The sequence below is a fragment of the Eurosta solidaginis genome, chromosome 1, assembly GCF_040869045.1.
Source record: "Eurosta solidaginis isolate ZX-2024a chromosome 1, ASM4086904v1, whole genome shotgun sequence".
NCBI lineage: Eukaryota > Metazoa > Arthropoda > Insecta > Diptera > Tephritidae > Eurosta > Eurosta solidaginis.
In genome coordinates this window covers 316,660,364-316,675,025 of record NC_090319.1, presented here as the reverse complement: position 1 = coordinate 316,675,025, position 14,662 = coordinate 316,660,364, and the positions used below count along the sequence as shown (strand labels likewise).

Below are 14,662 nucleotides of genomic sequence, written 5' to 3'. Positions count from 1 at the left end.
CCACAAGTTCCAATTCTATGTATTCACATATGTTAAATTGTTCATTGTTCATACTGCCGCGACCTCATTTGCTAAATGCCGCAGCACATTCCTGTCGCATCTTTGTGGTTTTGCATTAAAAATTGAACATCGCGGGAAGCTGATCGACCTTTACACTTGCAATTGAACATGATATATGTACATGCGTATGTATGTATGTATATATTTGCTTACATATTCATTGGCATTAAAATACCATGCAGATGGGCATGCCACACATTGTTGCGACTTGCTCCGAGCCGACAAATCAATGTCATCGCACAGCTGCAGCTAAGAGAATGAGTCGAAAAGTGCGCGTGTTTTTGCTATCTTTGTTTTTTTTTTTTTTAATTTTTTTAATACGGTTGGTACAAAAAATATATTCAAATTAAAATTTCGAAACTTTTTTGTTTGCAGAAATTTATACTTTTTTTCTCAATTTTTCAGAAGTCTTTATTTCGCTGCTGGTCTTACATTCCTATCCCCGACCAACTGTTTACTCCGTCAACTTTGTTGGCGCTTTATTTATTGCTTACCATACACATATAAACACATGTATGTTTGTATATATGTAAGTACGTTCTTTCGGGTATGTCACTCAGTCCATCGTGTGACAAATGATTTGGACAGCAAATTTATTGGCCACTTAAATAAGAGCCTCAAGGAAGCACAGATAGCTCTTTTAAGCAAAAAAAACGCACAAAAAATTTCGCGAAAACTCAGAAGAGCCGGAAAAGCAATGCCTTCAGGAATTGTTCACAAACAACTTAGCGCACTTCACTTACATTCACACTTTTAGAACTTTTTGTTGAGTCTAATGTGCTGTGGCTCCTTTTTCTTGCCTCTGTAGTCATTACGTTACTCATACGCCATGGTGTTCCTAGTTTAAAAAATATTTAAAATATTTTGTAAAAACAACTGACGTAAGATTTAGTTTTTTCTTCTAATGCGTTATTACGCGGTTTCATTGTATTGCCTTTGTTAAACTATTTGCTGAATTTCTATAGGTGTTTTTATTGTTGTTGCTTCAGCAAATTTAACCTTAACACTTCCCAGTTTTAATCACCGTCGTGCCGTCAGCAAACGATCGCCTAATTGATTTTCAATTATATGCAAATAGCTGTCAATGCCCCTAGTATAAATAAAAATAAAAATAAAAAATTTGCGCATTAGGGTGGCTCCAAAAAAGTTTTTATTTCTTTGCTTTCTTATTTTTTATGCCTTAAACCACGTTTTGTGAAAATGCAATTTTTTTAATTTTTCTGGATTATCCTTGTGTGCAGTTGCTGTCACGGGAAACGATTCGATGTTTTTTTTAAATATTGCGATATCTCACAAATGCTATTTTTATGAAAGCTTTCATCCGCGATCGCCGTGGTGTGGTGGTGGAGCGCGCTGAGCGCCTGCCATTCCGAATATCCTGGGTTCAAGTCCCGGACAAAGCAACATCAAAAATTTAGAAACACACAAAAAGGATAGATATAGGAGGAGGAATGGGAATAGGAAACGGAACAAGAATAGGAATAGGAAAAGGAATAGGAATAGGAATAGGAATAGGAATTAGTTTAAGAAAAGGAAGAAGAATAGGAATAGGACCAGAAATCGGATTAGGAATTAGAATAATATTATGAAATAGGATTAGGAATAGGTTTCGGAATAAAAATAGAAATAGGAATAGGAAAAGGATAAGGAAAAGGAAAAGGAATAGGATAAGGAATAGGAAACAAGTGGAAAAGGAATATAGATAAAAATAGGAATATCAATAGGAATAGGAGTAGGAAAAGTAATAGTAATAGGAATAGTAGTAGAAATAGGAATACGAATAGAAATGGGAAAAGGAAAAGGCATACGAATAGGATAAGAAATAGGAAAAGGAATAGGAAAAAATAGCAAAAGGAATGCATAGGAATAGAGATAACAAGTAAGGACGGGACTGTCTTCGGCTGTGCCGAAGACTTAATACCTTTCATGAAACGGGCTGAACAATAATCCTATCCCGTTCGTAATCTCCAAATAATCGCATGTACAAGATAAGAAATATATAGTGAACAGATGTACATACCTAAACGATTTTTAAGATAAATATAAAATAAAAAATGGCAAAAAACCCACTTATCTGAACGATCGGTTGTATGGGATATATATTATATATAGCTCCGATCGAAATGATTTTTATAGGAAATCTTCTATGATATATTAGAATATATATCACAAAGTTTAACATTTTTATATTGGAAACTAAGGGGGAAATAGCCAAAAATCTTTCTACCTGAACGATCGGTTGTATGGGATAGGTATATACTATATACATATAGCTTCGATCAAAGTGATTTTTTCAGGAAATCTTCTATGATATATTAAAATATATATCACCGAGTTTCATGTTTATACTTTCATAAATTGCACGCTTATACTTCCAAAATTAAGGGAGAAATGGCCAAAAGATCTTTCTATCTGAACGATCGGTTGTATGGGATATAACTATATATAGCTCCGATCAAAGTGATTTTTTCTGGATATCTTTTATGATATATTAGAATATATATCACTGATTTTCATGTTTATACTTTCTAAATTGCGACAGGAATGACCAAATCGTCTTATCTGAACGATCGGTTGTATGGGAGACATATGTTATAGTGGTCCGATCCTACCGGATCCGACAAATGTCTAATATAATACAAAAATACATCCTTGTGCCAAATTTCATTGAGATATCTCAAAATTTGAGGGACTAGTTTGCGTTCAAACAGATAGACGGACGGACAGACGGAAATGGCTATATCAACTCAGTTCGTCGCCCTGATCAATTCGGTATACTTAATGGTGAGTCTATCTTCTATATTTCTCAACGTTACAAACATCGGACCAAAGTTAATATACCATTTCATGTTCATGAAAGTTATAAAAATAGGTATATCAATAGGAATAGGAGTACGAATAGGAAAAGAAGCATTTCTCTAAAAAAAATATGTGTTAAACTTAGCGTTAGATATATTTAAAAAATTTAAAAACTATTACAATTAACCCAAAAAACTGTCCCATTTCTCTAGCAAGTAACTGTACATAGCACCACATTTGTATGCCCATGTACATATGTATGTAAGGTACATAACCACATAAATAAAGCTCGTGCCACTAACGGAAAAAAAATTGTAATTCTACTAAATAATTAACTTTGAAAGTGGAGTGCAATAAAAACAACAACAACTACATCAAATATAAATAAAACAACTATACAAACAATAGTGTGCAAAAACAAAAACTTAATCCAGCTTGTAAAGGTTGATATCGTTTTAATTGAATTTATTTTTAATTAGCGAAAGTATTTATTTGTGCTTAATTGACAATTGTCTGATCATTTGTCTGTTTGCCTGCAATTTTACTATTGTATATTTGTTTTTTTTTTTAAGCTCTGTTGTGGCTGCTCTTTTGTCAGCGCACTTGAACTGTCATTGTTGTCATTGTAATTGATTGCTTATTTTTAGGATTGTTTTTTTAGTAGTTTTTGTTGCTGTACTGTGTGCATGTTGAGTGTTGACAGCGCTCATTTGTTAAGCGATTTTCAATAAATTTCTTTGTGTGCGCTTTTACTTGTTTGTTGTAATGTAATTTGCGCTTGTTTTTTTTTTTTTTTTTTGCTTGCTGTTTGCTATTTTTTGCATACCATTAACATTTAGCTGTGTGACTTACATAAATTTAGTAACCGTTTTTGAAATTGTCGTGCAGCTTTTGCGAGTTGAGTGAGTAGTGGCCGGTTGTCTATTAAAATAATTGATTGAATGATTTATTTTACATTATTATTTGTTTTGTCGATTTTTGTTATTGGGAGCAGCTGTAGAAAATTTATGCAAAGTGTTGAGTTATTTGCATTTAGCATTTTTATTTGTCATTTGTTAGCAATTTTTCGTCTCAGGTTAAATTAAAAGTTCACTTTGTGGTGTTTAAGCGGGCATTGAACTTTTTGTGATTTGTGAAATCAGATTTTGGGTGGAAATAGTTTGGATAGTGATAGGCTTGAACGAAAATTTATTCCAAAACAAAATTTTAAAGATATACTACTTATATACTATATTATAATCTAAATTGCTTCTAATGAATTCTAAAGTATAGCTCAAATGCTAAAATTGTGGCTTATAGAGGGAAAAGATATTTTCGGAAAAAGTCGGATAAACAGAATGGATCGAAAGGTCTAATTGTTGAAATACAAACGAGCCGTGTAAGGGTTGAAATTTATTGAAACATGAACTTGATGTTTCTAAAGAGCACCATCCCCTTTTATAGCTCTTTTCACGATATCCGCTTAACTTGAGCTTCCATCAGGTTATAGCTAACCCCGTAAGTGTTGCTTTCGTTTTCACGATGCTCTCACTAATTAAATTTCGGCTAACAGTCTCATGATTTATGAATATTTTGGGAAAAATTCAGTGTGAGTATATAAAAACTGAATGAAAGCTGAAAATAGTCGATAAAATAACTTAACATAGTATCAACATAAAAAAGCAAATGTCGAATAACCACTGATGGCCTGATACGAAACATTCATCTCTCTCAATTCGTTTCCAGGAATGGGGCTTGAAATCAGCTGTCCGTTCATTTAATTGTAAACAAAAGTTCATTCGTTTCCAAGAATGGGTCTTGAAATCAGATGGCTATAGAGTTGCCTAAAATACGCAGTAAAAAAACTCCAAGAAATCCGTTCGGTTTCATTATTTTCAAATAAATCAGCAAGTAAGCTGATAAAAACCTGTTAAAATTTATAAAAAAGGCAAAGTTTTGTAGAAATATTTTGTGCTAGATAAGTGAAGAAATATGAAATAATATATTTCGATTGCATTGCTTTGCTTTGTTGCTCTGGCAACGCCATGCGATAACAATGAACGGCTAGCCCTTTGTTTCACTTTGATGCGACCAAAACGTTTATGTACATACATATGTATATCCACATATGCAAAAAATGTATAAGAAATTACGAAGTTAGATCACTTGGTGAAGTATCTGCGTTGTCGTCCGCAAAAGGCTGTGAATTAAACATGTTGCGTTAACCTATACGTGTACCTACAATTTATCTCAGCTGTCAAAAATGGAATGTCGCAACGCTCTACAAAAACATGCCCTTTATGCATCCATTTACATCAATGCGAAGACTAACAAGCTGACTTTTATATCAATCGAAAGTTGCTACCAAAACCCGTTTCGTGTGCAGCCCTTCGACGAAAGGTGTTGTCACTGATAAATTTTCCACGGGTGAAAAAGAGTTTTTTTTCTCCGGATTTGTAATCCTAATAAAAATTCGAGTTTTTTGATATCCCATTTGACAATCTTGAGTAAATTTTCGGTGAAAATCATAAATTAAACCTTTACCATGTAAAATACCCCAAAGTTATTCTGAAATGCCCAAATTTGATTTTGAGCATGATGGCAGCTATGGCGTATATTATAAAAAATGCACATTTTAACGCGCTCTCAGAGAGCGAGAAGTTTCATATTAGGTCATCAGTGCGAATAACTAAAAAGTTTTACTAAGCTCTTGAAAGCGCGCCTATAAGTATTCCACACAACTGGGATTAAAAACATATTGAATTAGTATGTACCCAATAGTGTATAAAGAAATTGTCTTTTGGAATTCATATGGCTGATGGGATAAAGGCATCTGCCTTGACACTAGTATGCAGTTCTTGATGAAGTTTCGATCAGCACATAACGGGAAATAGTACAAGTTAGGGTGTACGCAGCTTCAGTTCAGATACCGAGACGTGCCATCCTCCGATTAGCTACAAATTAATATTTTAGTTCCGACCAATCGGAGTTGAACAGAAGTCGATCAGTAAAAGAGTCTTCGGCCAACGATAGAAAAGTGCTTTTTGTTCTCTCAAATGGACAATTGACTGAAATTTTATACGCCACACAATTTCAATTAATTGTTTTTGGTAATTACTGCAAATTGCCGTATTTAATATACTTATCTCAAATAAGAGTTAATAAAAAAGACGGTTGGAACATAAATTTCATATCTCCGTCTCGGTTTTTTGTACCCAATTCAATGTTTATCTGCTCAAATAAAAACAGTAAAACATATTAAAATATTTTTATAAATATTTCACTATCAAAAAACTAAATTTATTTCATTTTCTCCTCTCTTCTCCAGATAACAATGAACCGCCACGTATCAAATGTAATCTGCGCAAACATAAACCAAATCGTAAACCACGCACCCCCTTCACCACACAACAGCTGCTCTCGCTGGAGAAGAAATTTCGCGAAAAACAATATTTGAGCATAGCAGAACGTGCAGAATTCTCTTCATCTCTACGTTTAACTGAGACACAAGTGAAAATTTGGTTTCAAAATCGACGCGCCAAAGCGAAACGTTTGCAAGAAGCTGAAATTGAAAAAATCAAAATGGCTGCTTTGGGGCGTGGCGGACCAGGTGCACAATGGGCGATGGCCGGTTATTTTCATCCAAGTTTAATGCATTTGGGATAAAAAGGTGTGTGAACATACACACACACATACAAATATGCATACAAAAATAGTCATGCCGCAGTCAATGCTCTATTCACAGTTTTGCTGGAACTATCTGAGCTCACGTACCCAGTTATTAGCACAGTTTTTTTTTTTAGATTTAAGTTTTATCAAATTGCCCTATTGTAGTGGAATGAAAAGGGTAACAGCTGGAGCTAAATACGCAGGTTTTCTGCGCTACCGTTAGAGGTAAAAGCCAAATTAAACTTCCTTAACTCTAACGCCATAGTCGTAACCATACCCATATCCATAATCATCTCAATGTGATCGATTAATGGTGCCTTAACCTAAAAATCGTAAAAATTTTATAAAAATGAAGAAAACGCAAAACATTACAAAAATATTCCGCAAAAAAAATCTCTTAGTCATAACGTATCCAAAACAATGAAGAAAATCTACAAAAAGTTGATATTTTCACCAACTCAAGTATTTTTAGGTTATGAATATGGCGAGAAACCAAAAACCATGGTACGGTTATGGCGTTAGCGTTATTGTATGGCATCATTAATCGATTACATTGATTTCCATAAGGTGGTTCGATCAGATGCTTTATCTGGTTATGGCTTTATGGTTAAAAGTCACCATTAATCGGCCCTTAAGGCGTATTTAAGCGCTTATGGTTTCTGCTTCACCTACGAATTTCACTGCTCACCTTGGCTTTTAGTTGATAAACCTGTATTTGTAGATTTAGTTACCCAAATTGCTGTGATGTTAGCGCATTTTACATTGTAATTGTAAATATTAAAATATAAAAACAAAGATAATAGTTAGTGTTAAAATAAATATAATTATTATTAAAAAAAAAAAAAGGTAAAATTTAAAAAATTTAGAAAATAAAAAATTAAAAAATTATTTGAAATTATATTGAAGTATGGAAAAGCTAATTATAGAAAGATTTGAAAATTTAAAATAAAGTGTGTAACTGAAGATCTAAAAGCAAAATGTAAGACTTTGCAAACATTGACAAAAACTATCGGGTTGGCATACAATTTAAAATTAATGAAATTTATTTGCACATATGCGTGTATATTATCGTCACTGCGGTAAAAGTTACTATTATTTTCATTAAACTTTTACAATAAGAAAAAAAAACTACAATTGCATGAGAACTGCAGTAATATCAATTTCACACAGAATGTTAATGGATTGATTAGTCAAGTTTTCCACACAAAAAACAAGTTATTGCCTGGTTCACTGTAACAGATGACATTCAAAAATAAATTATTATTAAATAATTGAGTTACGAAGAAATTGAAAATGGCACCAAATTTCATTTCTGCGGCGTTCGCAGCAAAAGATGTATGGCCATTTTAAAAACAGTCACATATTTAGTTAGGTGCAATATTTACTTGATCGTTAATGAAGGAAGTGGCCCTGTGAAAAAGAAAAAGTGGTATAACCTTCTGTTATTGCTCAAAGCATCTGTGGCGCGATCTTTATACATTTTTGGAATGGCACACCATTGAAGCAAACTGTTAGATAGAAGATCTTTTAATTCTGATTTCAAAATCATTCCTCAAATTGCAATATAACAGTAAACACTTAGTACACTGAAAGAAAAAGACTGGTAAAATCAACCGAAATACGGGTCAATTCAACCGAAATTTCTGTTCATTTTTATCCATCGCAACAAGATGTTGAATCAACTGCGCACAAATCGTTGATTCGTAATTGACCGTTTTAGTAGTCAAATGAACAAAAAAAAAATTGTTGCGACAGCTTTGTACGAAAGTACCTATGTTGCCATATACATAAATAAATAAAGGTATGGCGCGATAACCTCCGAAGAGATCTAAGGCCGAGCTTCTCTTCCAATTTGCGTCGTGCTCCTCTTGATTTTCCCTACAAATTGGCAGGACGGCACATACATGTTTTATGCCGACTCCGAACGGCATCTGCAAGGCAGATGAGTTTTCACTGAGAGCTTTTCATGGCAGAAATACACTCGGAGCGCTTGCCAAACACTGCCGAGGGGCGACACCGCTTAGAGAAATTTTCTTCTAATTGAAAAACCTTATTTCTAAAATTTTGATGTCGCTTTGCCCGGGGTGCGAACCCAGGGCATACGGTGTGGCAGGCGGAGCACGCTACTATCATACCACGGTGGCCATATACATAAATACGTAAATATGTGAATACATAAATACGCATGCTTGCTACATATACATACATATGTACATACTTACTAAGTGAACTTCAATTGGGCTTACATCAAATATGCTGGCACACATTAAACATTATACATTTTATTTTTTTGTTTTATTAAACGCACTTTCACCAAATTTTATATTTTACAATTTATTTAATTTATAGTTTTGAACTTCGCTTTGCAAATAGAAATGAAAATAATAGTCACAAAACTGTTTCTCAATTCTTTCAGTTGCAGCTCAGCTCATTCTCAATTTCTTCTCTAGTAGTTGCCACACTTGATTGTTTCGAACTTGTAGTATAAATGTTTGACATAACATTTTAAATAGAGAATTTGTAAGTTATGGAAAAGTAAAGAATCAAATCGCTAGAAGGTAATTCACCACTGAGTAACTTTACATGTAATTCGGCAAGTTTAATTTTCGTAACACTTTAAGTTGAAACAATTCCAAAACAACTCAAACTTTTATGTTGTTATCTTATTAGATTCTTTCGCGTGAGTGAAAATTCATAAAAACTTGAGTAAAATGTTACAAACTTCGGAAAAATCCTGTTCTTTCAAGCAAAACGTTTGCAACAACAGGGCGCAATTTTGCATTTCGCTTGGACGAGAAGTTGCAAAATTGTTCCCGATAAATAGGTGTCCCGGTATCTCATAATTTTTTGCACAGTAAATTCAAAAAATGGTTTTTTTCGTTTTGTATTGATAACTGAAAAACTTGTTTTTTGCTGTTTTCCCATTTTGTGTGTTTTTTCGATTTGGTGTTTTCTTATTTTGGTGTTTTTTTTGACAAGTGGCACCATCGTCATAAGTACAAATTAGAGAGCGCAGTGAGCGTAAAACTCTTTTTGAAATTTGCTCATGTATTGACAGTTGATCGCCGTTGAAATGACCTGTAAGATTAGTTGTGTTAATAGAAAAATCAGTTAGATTGATTAGGAATCTGTCAATTTTAAAGAATTGTGTTAACTTAAGATCGGCAGTTTCTCTTCTGTTGAAATGACTAAACCAAAATTTCAAGCAAAAGCCCTCAAAAAGTCACCTAAGTCTGTTGCTGTTGTAAAAAAAAGCGTGCTTTATAAAAATTTAAAATATTGTAATAAACAACTTTTTCGGCTGCAAGGTAGTTAACCAAAAAAGTTTATTAATTAAAATTACATTCAAAACGCAGCCAATTAAATAATAAAGTTAGTGAAAAATCGACCAAAAAAAAAAACTAAATGAAAAAAATATAAAAATAAAATAGACTTGTACATAGAAAAAGAAAGTTTTATGAAAAATCGTGTAAATAAATAATAATCATGTTAATTAGCATTTTAATTTATTTGCTGTACATATAATGTATTTATGAAATAGTTTAAATAAAAATGCAAGCTTGTGTTAATAATGCTCTTAATGTAATTAACACATATTGTATTATAAAGTCATTAAAGCTGGCAATTAACAACGAATGCGTGCATAAACATTTGCAAAAAATTGCATATTATTATATCTAAATATGTACATTTTAAAAAACGTATAAATAAGCAAAAAATAAAAAAATTTATATAAAAAATGCATAAAGCTATTTTCAGCGCTGTAATAAATTAATTAAAAACACTGCAAATATATAAAAATATATTATTTACTTTTAGCCATACTTAAGCATTGTAGATAAACGTACCCTTAGCATAGTAATATAAATAGATACTAATTCGTAAGTGAGAGAAAACAAGTTCCGTATATAGGAATATTAAATTAAAGAAAAGAAAAAAAATTAAAAAATAGTTATTACACATATAAAGAATAATAAAAGAGAAAGCCTTTTTAAAGAAAAAATTATAATTTTTTTTTTTATTTTCTTAATTGTTTTACTATCTTCGCTACTGAATAGAGCTACAAAAGTATCGATATAAATATCGATACATCGAGTACTAGGTTCATGGTGTGGTTAGCGATGTTTATTTCCATATATCGAGTACTGTATTCTCATTTCTTATTCCTTTTTCTAGCGGCAGAATTACCGGCGTCTAAAACCTGTTTATTTTATATGAATACCTAACAAGTTGGTGGCTCTGAATATTGAAAAAATTCTTACAAAAGTTCAATATAAAAGTTATGTTATTTTTTTCATATTATATACACATATATACATGTATTCGTATATGTAGATATACACGCAACAGAAGACATCATTGAGTTGGAAGACGAACATTGTGTTGCCAAAAAGCTACGAAGTACAAAGTCAAGCATTTGGATCCATTTTGACAAAATCAGTAATACTTTTGCAATATGCCACTATTACAAAAATTGTTATAAAACTAGTGGTAATACGTCCAATTTGTTTCACCATCTAGAACGATCGCACACAACTGCAAATTTAGATTCACATAGCTTGCCAAATAAGATTGATTTTTATATGAAAAAACCATATGAAGATGCATCATCACGTAAAAAGGCTTTTGACAGCACCCTACTAGGGTTTAGTCACCGCATACGTTCGCCCTTTTCCCATAGTGGATGACAAAGGGTGTTGTAACTTTGTATGTACCCTCGTTTCGTATAAGCTATCATCGCGGACAACTTTGCAGAATGTGTTTTATGATCGTTTCGAAGTTATGAAGACAAATTTACAAATATATATGGGGTATTCCATCCCATTTCGACCAATTTTGAACCCGACCGCTTTAGAATTGGCTGAAAGTTTTTCTTCTTTTTCTAGCTTACGGAAGACGTTTTACAGCAATTTTTCAAATTTTTTCATCCAACTCAAAAAAAGTTATGAATTAAAAAAAAACACCGTTTTTGTTTTCAAAATGCTATAACTTTTTCAAAAATTGACCGTTTGGGATCTTTTTTTTTTAACTTGTTTTTAAATGTACTTTTCGGAAAAAATTCAAACAAATTTTTAAAGTTTTTTTTTTTGTAATTTTTCAGTTTTTCGAAATTTCGCCCTTTTTTTTCTCATAAAAAACTTCAATCAATTCTGCAATCATCCCCACTAACATTTAAAAACCAATTAAAAAAAAATGATCCCAAATGGTCAATTTTGAAAAAGTTATAGCATTTAAAAAAAAAACACCGTCTTTTTCAAAATATTTAAAACTTATTTTGAGTTGGGAAACGGTGTTTTTTTTTCAAAATGCTATAACTTTTTCAAATATTGACCGTTTGGGATTTTTTTTTTTTTAATTGGTTTTTAAATGTACTTTTCGGAAAAAATACAAAAAAAAATGTTTAAGTTTTTTTTTTTCAATTAAATAAAAAAATAAAATAAAAATTCTCGGCCCACTCCGGGATTAGTGGGGATGATTGCAGAATTGATTGAAGTTTTTTATGAGAAAAAAAGGGCGAAATTCGAAAAATCTCGAAAAACTGAAAAATTACAAAAAAAAATTTAAAAATTTTTTTGAATTTTTTCCGAAAAGTACATTTAAAAACAAATTTTAAAAAAAAAGATCCCAAATGGTCAAATTTTGAAAAAGTTTTAGCATTTTGAAAACAAAAATGTACTTTTCGGAAAAAATACAAAAAAAATTTTAAAGTTTTTTTTTTCAATTAAAAAAAAAAATTTTTTTAAATTCTCGGCCTACTCCGGGATTAGTGGGGATGATTGCAGAATTGATTGAAGTTTTTTATGAGAAAAAAAGGGCGAAATTCGAAAAATCTCGAAAAACTGAAAAATTACAAAAAAAACTTTAACAATTTTTTTGAATTTTTTCCGAAAAGTACATTTAAAAACAAATTTAAAAAAAAAAAAGATCCCAAACGGTCAATTTTGGAAAAAGTTATAGCATTTTGAAAACAAAAACGGTGTTTTTTTTTAATTCATAACTTTTTTTGAGTTGGATGAAAAAATTTGAAAAATTGCTGTAAAACGTCTTCCGTAAGCTAGAAAAAGAAGAAAAACTTTCAGCCAATTCTAAAAGGGTCGGGTTCGAAATGGGATGGAATACCCCATATACATGTACATTAGACTGGGTTGGTCCACATACAAAAAAAAGGTTGTTAATGTCCGCCCCTAAATTTGAAGATTATGTTGAGAGGGTTTCGGAAAAAATTTTTTTAATTTTTTTTGTTCCTTCGAAATACAGCCAAAAAGGTTTTTTCGTTGTAACTTGGTTATTTGACGTTCGATTTTTAAAATTGACATGTCATTATTTTGGCCTTGAGAAGCTTCACATTTCCGTTTAATGTCCTTTTAAGCTATGAAGTCGTTTTCACATGATTAGGTCAACTAACAAAATTTTATCCCCCCCCCCCCCCCCCCCCCCCCCCTAATGTATGTTTTTTTCCTTACCGAACGAAAGTACTTGAAAATGCAAGACAATCTTGCTTTGAAACCATATTATTAAAATAATAAACAAAGAAGTTATAGCACTTTCAATATTTATTGCAACTGTTATTTTACCTGATTCTTATTATACTTAGACCTGAAACTCATGATATTTTTGGGGGAAAAATTGCAGGGTTTGCATTGAAAAGTTAATAAAGATATGCCAAATATCAGAAATAGGGGAAGTCAAAGTAAATAAGTGAGTCAAACCTGTACTTTCGTATTTATAATAATAACGCTAAGCGACAAAATCAACTTTTTTTCTGGGTATTGGACAAACCCACTTTTTCGTAGAGATTGAGGCTTAAGTAAACAAAGTATAATCTCCGTTTTCGAAGTTAGCCTCCAAAAAATAGATATCGGCTTGCGAAGTTTGAAGTTCGAAATTCTACATTTCGATATTTTATTTAATTTTTTTGTTAACGCGTTCAGCAAATTGAACAAGTAAAAATGTTGGCGCGGTCCGCCCTTTTCCCTTATTAGAAGGGCTGGATTCTTTTTTTGAGAAATTTAGTACAACAGCTGTTATACGAGGTGAAAAGTCAGACTCTGATTCTGAATACGACTTCTGACTTCTGACTTTTCACCTTTACTTTTTCAATTTACTGAACGCGTTAACAAGAAAATAAAATTTCGGTTCGAAACACGGAGATGGTTCTTTGTTTACTTAAGCCTCAATCTCTACAAAAAAGTGGGTTTTGTCCAATACCCAGAAAAAAAGTAGATTTTTTCGCATAGCGTTATTAATATAAATACGAAAGTACAGGTTTGACTCACTTATTTACTTTGACTTCCCCTATTAATCCTATTAATCTTCAAATTTAGGGGCGGACATTATCAACTTTTTTTCGACCCAGTCTAGTTTACATACATATATACCTGATATTACTTTTAAATTGAGTAAGCGCTTTTCACTATATAAAAAAAATTCGATATATATCGCGATATATCGATACCCTCCCTCTTAAATATCGAGTAAGCCGAATATCGATTCTTTTGCAGCTCTACCAATGATGCAGTATTTGTTCATTTAATAACTCATTCAATAATAGTTAAATCCCGTTCGCGACACCCCGTCGACAGAACGGAATGGACACGAAATATTCCGTCGCACTTTTTTTCGAATACTCCTAGTTCATCACGTGTTCTCTCGTTACCGTCCAATGGAGCACTTTCGCTATTTCTAATTTATGTATGCATGTCATCTGGAACTAGCTGCTAAGGCGCACATGCACCGCTGCTTATCTTGATGACAAAAAGTACTTTGTCTTGCATCCGTTGTTGTTGTTGTTCTTGCAGCGATAAGGGCACGCCTCGAAGGCCTTGGGTAGTGTTATTGATGTTGATGGTCCCTTGCCGGATGCAGATTCGGCACCTTCTGGTAACAAGCACCATAAAGGTACTAGCCCGACCACATCGGGAATGTTTTGGTATGACCACACGAAACCTTCTAGGCGATCCCGCCCTCTCACCCCCTAGATCCGTAAGGAACTTGGGGTCGCCAGAACCTCGGCTGTTAAGGAAACAGGATTCGACACGGATAAGTGAGGTTGACGATTGGTTGGAGAACCTATACATGGAAAGGATTGCGCCACACAACCACTTGAATCTATTTGGTATTTTAGTCGCCTCTTACGACAGTCATACCTGCCGCT

General features: G+C 32.7%; 1 protein-coding gene across 1 annotated transcript in view; it reads left to right on the top strand.

The window, feature by feature from the left end:
- The window catches only part of Dr (muscle segmentation homeobox protein Drop), a 90,694-nt gene extending 80,411 nt beyond the window's left edge, over nucleotides 1-10,283 (top strand). Inside the window, exon 2 of the mRNA XM_067761683.1 lies at nucleotides 6,167-10,283. Within this exon, the coding sequence (XP_067617784.1) occupies nucleotides 6,167-6,504 (338 nt within the window). The 3' untranslated portion in view covers nucleotides 6,505-10,283. The remainder of the gene's footprint in view (nucleotides 1-6,166) is intronic.
- The last annotated feature ends 4,379 nt before the right edge of the window (nucleotides 10,284-14,662 follow it).